The 7,686-nt window shown below is 42.9% G+C and overlaps 1 protein-coding gene across 3 annotated transcripts; it reads right to left on the bottom strand.

The window, feature by feature from the left end:
* Positions 1-1,063: 1,063 nt before the first annotated feature.
* LOC124143351 lies at positions 1,064-7,146 on the bottom strand. 3 transcript variants are annotated; one of them, XM_046512307.2, is made up of 2 exons: positions 6,958-7,146; positions 1,064-2,954 (listed from the first exon to the last, which is right to left on the bottom strand). In XM_046512307.2, the coding sequence occupies exons 1-2, from the start codon at positions 7,007-7,009 to the stop codon at positions 1,699-1,701; spliced, it is 1,308 nt and encodes a 435-aa protein (XP_046368263.2). In that variant the 5' UTR covers positions 7,010-7,146; the 3' UTR covers positions 1,064-1,698. The 3 variants fall into 3 exon arrangements, with proteins under 3 accessions (XP_046368263.2, XP_046368264.2, XP_046368262.2); XM_046512308.2 differs by lacking the exon at positions 6,958-7,146 and adding an exon at positions 6,434-6,566; XM_046512306.2 differs by lacking the exon at positions 6,958-7,146 and adding an exon at positions 6,292-6,408.
* Between the last annotated feature and the right edge of the window lie 540 nt (positions 7,147-7,686).

Raw genomic sequence — 7,686 nt, 5'->3', positions numbered from 1 at the left:
CATGTAAACAACGCGTGGGCTTCAGTGAACATGGTTTATTATACAAAATAAACACCCACAATAAACACCGACTAGTTTCCCCTGGTTTTATCGTTTGTTGTCACGTGACAAGATGGCGCAACACGGCGCTGTTCCCAAAGAAGCGCCCTGGAAATCATCACCTTCAATGGAAAGCCGTGAGGCCATTGTCAGTAGTCTGAAACACCATGTTTCCCACAGAAAATACCATATCAACTTCCCCTTTGAGACCTATAACATCACGCTGAGTCCAGCAGCTAGCTACGTACAAAATGTCCCGAATAAAATCACCAACGTAATCCAACTTTGTATCTGTGCACGTCATCACGAGAACCTGCTCAATTCAGTTAGCGGAATTAACCGAGTGCACTCGATTGATTACGTAATAACTCCGGTTTGAGGGGAGGCTGGAGGGTTGATGAGGATGTCCGCAAAGTATAAACACGTCCATGTCCTCATCACAAACACAAGATGCAGCGACAGTTACCATGGAGACAGGTATGGTTTATGTCTAAGATACTGCACACCAACTCGGCCATAATACCAATATACACTAGCCAAGGAGCCGTTATGAGATTCATCTGCAACGAGATATAACAATGTGCCTTTTATGACTACATATACCACAGTGAGTGAGTGAGTTGAGTTTTAACGCCGCTTTTAACATTATTCCAGTTATATTACGGCGTGTCAGCTTAATGTGGGAGGAAAGCCCCAAGTGATGCAGGTCTCAGACGTTTACCACTTCGGTGAAACCAACGAGCACGGGTATGGTGCTGACAACCTAGAAACATAATCGGGGCGAACCGGGATTCGAACCCACAATCATAGGTTTCTGGCGTGCCCAAGGGACGCAACTCTGCACAGCGAATCGCGGCGCCTTAGACGACTGGGCCACCCGTGCCCCCACATATACTACATATATACACATTATTCACAGGTCCATTCTATGTATTGTACAGTACAGATATCTGCATAACCCCAGCAACGTTTCAGGTCTGTACACCAATACATGTTTTCAATACCGTCTTATTTTTCAGTACCGTCTGTACACACACCATTTATTTTTTTACAATACCGTCTGGATAACATGTCTACAATGCCATAATACATCATGTTCTCATGACTGCGTTTGTTAAGACAACCTGGACATAAGTTCATTATTGTCAATGATGTGTTCAATGTCGTCTGTTCTTAAGAACAACCTCACAACAGGTGCCCATCATAATACGTTCTCGCCTCCGAAATGGGAATGTGCGAATATCACCAAAAATAACAGTAAAAATACATAAATTTAACAAATGATAAAATTCATATTACCATAAAACGAAAATACAAAATTAAAATATTGTTTAAAGCAAATTTCACATGGGGAAAAGAATATAATAAAAAATACATATGTTCAAAAATACATGTATTTATGAGTCCGTCCCTAACGGACTTCAGTCCGTTGAAATGTAAATATGCGCCAAAACATGATTGTAAAAAATATGAATTTAAAATAAGATAAAATTCACTAAAATATGAAAATACAAAATTCAAATATTTTTTCAAAGCAAATTGCACATCAGTAAAAGAATGATAATACAAAAATACATATTTTCAGAAATGACGAACAACTTCAGCCCCTTGAACAAGACAGCAAAACTGACTATCAACACCAGTTCATACTAACAACCATCAAGTTCCCATGTTGAAAGGTGTGATGGTGGCGTTTCTAAACATAAACAGCTTGTCATTGGTCCCCCTGAGGAAGGCTCCCCTGATGCTGAAGTTACTTGCTGAGACAACTAGCACGTGACATTTGGTCAGGATCAGCTGTTCCAAGATGGCCGTCTCGAAGCCATCACACGCCGACCCGCTCTTTCTCTGTCTGTCAATGTGGATGATGGTCCCTCCACTGTCCAGTGTTTTCTTTCCGAATCTCTTCCGAGCAAGCGCTCTAACCTCCATTGAGTCAGTTGCTATGAACATTCGCGTGGCATTCTTCACATAAGGGGAGAGGAAATCCCATAATGCATCTACTGACTCAATCGAGTTCCGGTTCGGGGAGTCGTTTGTCAGCTGTGCGTTTTTACCGATCCGCACATGCGCGCACACCAGGTCACCCTGCTTCAAGAGGTCAACGCCTTTCAGAAGAGCGTTGAGGCGTTTGGTCATGTGATTTGTTGGTGTCATTAATTTTTCCCAGCCGTTCTTGAAGGCCCTGTGACGATATGTGTTTGCCCAGTCTGGGATTTTTTTCTTGTAAAGAGGATTTGATTTGATAATATTTAACAAGTCACTGTTGGATCGAAGATATATGACGTCGTAGTTATAAATTTTATTGAAATCCTGGAAGCGAGCAACCTTATGGTAGTCTGTTGCACGAACACCGCCAACTGTAATGGCAGACTTTCCCGCCAATTCTGAATCGGGGATTTCCCAGTGGTACTTGTGTGGCTTAAGAAAGTTGCGAACTGGACATGGTGACGTCATATTAAGAACAAACACTCTATTGGTGACAATGGCAAGCAAATAGGCAGCGACCACGCCTCTTTGTCTGTCGCCCCAACCAGCGCATGCGCGAGTACTGTCACATAAATGAACGATATAACGTTTTTTGCTTGCGTCTGAACGAATAGACGTGATCTCGTGAGATGATTCAGTTTTTTCCAAGCTCGTGAAGGTTTTTTTTCGTTTTTCTTTGGACTCTTCACGAAGAACATTATCGTTCTGTATTTTTGGCTTAGATTGACTCTGTTTTTCAGGAGACAAATATCTTTCTTCTGCATGAATCTGTTCCTTGATTAGCTGTTTAAGTTCGCGCAAGCTCAGCTCTCTCTGAACGGCAACGGGGTCTTTTTTGGTCACGTGGTTTATGAACACCACGACGACGAAGGCGGACAGCACCATCAACAGTAACACCTGCCCCTCGAGTCTCTTCATACTGACGCCTGCAATTAATACAAATATCAAATAAATAAATACACGTGTCGGCACAGAACTGTGTGTTCATTCCAAGCCCAAAACGAGGCGTACAGTATCCAAATACTGTAGCGTACTAATAACTGGTTCTACTGTTGGTACGCGACACAAGCTTACCGCTTTACGTGATGTCCAGAAAGTGGTACAAACGTGTGCCATATCCGGTAATAGGTGCGCATGCGTAACGTCCTTAGAATCGATGCTGTGTTTCTGAAAAGTGAACGTCTTGCACCTGTTGTGATCTTATCTGCTTATGTTGCACTTTACTTCACAAACAAACTTCACATAGTCCGCCATTTGTTTTCATTCGAGACCGAGGACAAATGAATGCTCTGCTCAGTATCGTCCAATCATAGCCTACGACAAATCGGTTGCCGTCTGTCTACTAGTTTAGTTCGACAGGACCAAAACCTAAAGTTTAAGATCTAAATTGTCGCTACTACACTTGTGTCCTGTGAGAAAGGGGAATTTCAACAGGGCATATTTAGGTCACATGTGGTGTCAATCCTCGGAGTGTGGGTCGATGATTACCTTTCATGGGCATGAGTGGTTTGGCTTAAAGCCGATTCCGAACACATGTTCAATGCGACGTGAAATCAAACGGGGGAGAAGAAGAATATCTTTTGGTGTTGATTGGACGAAACAAGAAATTGACATCATCCCACGAAGAATCATGTCAGCGCATGTCTAGAAAAACAACATGATGTCCCCACAACCCATCCATACTATTGAAACACTGTACATAAAGCTATTGTATGGGTGTGGGAGTGGTTCACTGTGCCCCATGTCACGGATAGCGGGGTAGACAGCCCGGGTAGACTGCCGCGTAGGACAGCGACTATATATCCTACATATGCCAATTATATGGCCTATATACACAGATTATACAGCCTAAATACACAAATTATATGGCCTAAATACACAGATTACATGACCTATGTACAGCGATTATATTACCTATACACACCGATTATATGACCTATAAACACCGATTATATTACCTATACACACCGATTATATGACCTATACACACCGATTATATGACCTATAAACACCGATTATATGACCTATAAACACCGATTATATGACCTATACACACCGATTATATGATCTATACACGCCGATTATATGACCTATACACACCGATTATATGACCTATACACACCGATTATATTACCTATACACACCGATTATATGACCTATAAACACCGATTATATGACCTATACACACCGATTATAATACCTATACACACCGATTATATTACCTATACACACCGATTATATGACCTATACACACCGATTATATGACCTATACACACCGATTATATTACCTATACACACCGATTATTTGACCTATACACACCGATTGTATGACCTATACACACCGATTATATGACCTATACACACCGATTATATGACCTATACACACCGATTATATTACCTATACACACCGATTATATGATCTATACACGCCGATTATATGACCTATACACACCGATTATATGACCTATACACACCGATTATATTACCTATACACACCGATTATATGACCTATAAACACCGATTATATGACCTATACACACCGATTATATGACCTATACACACCGATTATATTACCTATACACACCGATTATATGACCTATACACGCCGATTATATGACCTATACACACCGATTATATTACCTATACACACCGATTATATTACCTATACACACCGATTATATGACCTATAAACACCGATTATATGACCTATACACACCGATTATATGACCTATACACACCGATTATATGACCTATAAACACCGATTATATTACCTATACACACCGATTATATTACCTATACACACCGATTATATGACCTATAAACACCGATTATATTACCTATACACACCGATTATATGACCTATAAACACCGATTATATTACCTATACACACCAATATTCTCTACTCGTTTGGGGTAGGTATGTGCACAGCAATCTATAAGTATGACGGCGGCCTGTAAATAAACGAGTCTGGACAAACAATCCAGTGATTCACATCGTGAGCGTCGATCCACGCAATTGGGATACGATAACATGCATCAACCAAGTCAGCGAGCCCGACCACCCGATCCCGTTAGTCGCCTCTACGACAAGCATGGTCGCCTTTTACGGCAAGCATGGGTTGCTGAAGACCTATTCTACCCCGGATCTTCACAGGACTAATTCTTTGTAAATGTTCTTAGACAATGATATTAACGAGGTCTGCTAACGATATAAGAGGTCATGGAGTTCTCACTTGTACAGCTATGACAGATATCCTATAACCAGAGCGTGTCAAGCTTGACGTGTCTCCATTGAGCAAAAGCCTATGGTCATGTTTAACAGTGTGTTTCCCCCGACTGTAAACCTTCGCTTGTGACCTAGATAATTCATTGACATCCAGTGTCTGTTTATATGTTTGTTGTCTTACGCCGGACTCAGCAATACTCCAGCTTTATGACGCCGGTCTGTAAATAATCGAAGCTGGGCCAGATAATCCAGTGGTTGACATCATGAGCATCGATCCACGCAATTGGGATACGATGAAATGCATCAACCAAATCAGCGAGCCCGACCCCCCGATCCCGTTAGTCGCCTCTGACAAGCATAGTTGCCTCTGAAGGGCAAGCATGGGTTGTTGAAAACCTTTACTAACCCGGATCTTCACGGGTCCTGTTTAGATGTACAGCGTATGGGATAGGGTACACGGTATCCAAGGGTAGTGAATGAGTCGGGTGGAACAACCAACATCCCAAGACTACCCGTTAACAGCAGCAGGGTGTATCACGGGTGTACCACGCGTCTTACATTATATCGCCCAGATGAGACCGTCGATCACACTGTCCACATCTTTGGAAACAATTCCAACTGGGTAGATCGGGTACCCTACTAGCCGTCAATTACCCGGTGTACCCGTGCGTCTGAAACATTACATTGACATATATAAGCGGAACAAGACCACACTCTACCAGTATGTTGGAGGGCCCACCCGGTGAACCCGAGCGGCGTTACGATACAGTACTGTTGACATATATATATAAGCGGAACAAGACCACATTCTACCCGTTTGCCATATAGCGACGAGACCAAGTTAATATATTCACAATTGAGTCATGTATGCAAAGTTATATTTAAAAACAAATCATGAAACATATTTGAGCATAACAATATCATGTATACAGTTTTAAAACACGGGCTATAGGTCACCAGTAACCAAAGCAAGGCCACCTCGCTGGGGATCATGGGGACTTACAGTACCTCGACATATATAAGAGAAACACTGTACCTGTGTCTTTGGGAAACACTGTCAACGGGATAGACGCTCGTGAATCAAGTAGGTCGGGTAGCCTATCCCACATACCCCGTATACCCATACACACACGAGGACTGCAATAATACAAAACCTATATAAGAAGGACAATGTGTACCTGTGTTTGGGGGACGATCTGTACGATAGACGCTCGTGAATCCAAGTTGGTCGGGTAGCCTACCCTGGGTTGCCGTACGACACGAATACTCCAAAAATATAAAACCTATATAAGAAGGACAATGTGTACCTGTGTTTGGGGGGCGATCTGTACGGGGTAGACGCTCACGAATCAAGTAGGTCGGGTAGCCTACCTGGGTGTGTCAGACAATGTTATACGGCAATGTTATAACACCTATATAAGCGGGACAATGTGTACCTGTGTGTGTTTGGGGGACGATCTGTACGGGGTAGACACTCGTGAATCAAGTAGGTCGGGTAGCCTACCCCGGGTTGCCGTACGACACACGAGTACTGCAATGTTATAACACCTATATAAGCGGGACAATGTGTACCTGTGTGTGTTTGAGGGACGATCTGTACGGGGGAGACGCTCGTGAATCAAGTAGGTCGGGTAGCCTACCTGGGTGTGTCGGACGACACGAGTACTACACAGTTGTTTAACGTATCTATGGAACACTGTACCTTTGTGTGTGCTTCTTCCGCGTCTCTCCCAATCAAGTATCCATGACCTCATAGGTCGATGTTGGAATTAGTTCGTCTCACAAGTCCTGTCCCCACTCCGAGTACTATCATGACCTGTGACCCGCCTTTCATCCAATGAAAACAGCCGTACTGTGCGTGTTGGGCGTGCCTGGCTGCAAATCAACCACGCGAGTCGTTTGAGCGTCTCGAGTATGGAAACCTGTTTGTGTCACCAGCAAAGCTGACAATGAACTGAGACGAGTCGTTTGAGCGTCTCGAGTATGGAAACCTGTTTGTGTCACCAGCAAAGCTGACAATGAACTGAGACTAATTGGATATGTACGGAAGCTTGTCGTGCTTTCCCTTGAGCAGTGTTATCTTGTTAAGCCGATTAGAGGAGTGTAAACAACGGTAATACCCTTACCCTACGGTCATTGTTTGAGGATATTGATAAACCTCACATTAATTAGATCACATTGGAGCGTACGTGACACGTGACTGGCTGTTGACACAGCTTGTAAGTGTTGAGAGGCTTTTATGTGACGCGGTTACATCTGGTGTTTGAAATAACTCGTTGTGAAGTTATTGTTTCAGTAAAGTTGCTCTGTTGTTGACTAAGACATGAGTTAAACTACAACACAACACATTAGTTTTCATAATGTTAATGGGCATCGCCGCGTTACGCTACTTGACTGAAATAGTCTCCCCCAGAATCTCTCTCTCTCTCTC

The sequence above is a fragment of the Haliotis rufescens genome, unplaced genomic scaffold, assembly GCF_023055435.1.
Source record: "Haliotis rufescens isolate VD_foot unplaced genomic scaffold, xgHalRufe1.0.p SCAF_14, whole genome shotgun sequence".
Lineage (NCBI taxonomy): Eukaryota > Metazoa > Mollusca > Gastropoda > Lepetellida > Haliotidae > Haliotis > Haliotis rufescens.
The sequence above is the reverse complement of the archived record's forward strand: the minus strand, read 5'-3'. Positions and strand labels throughout refer to the sequence as shown.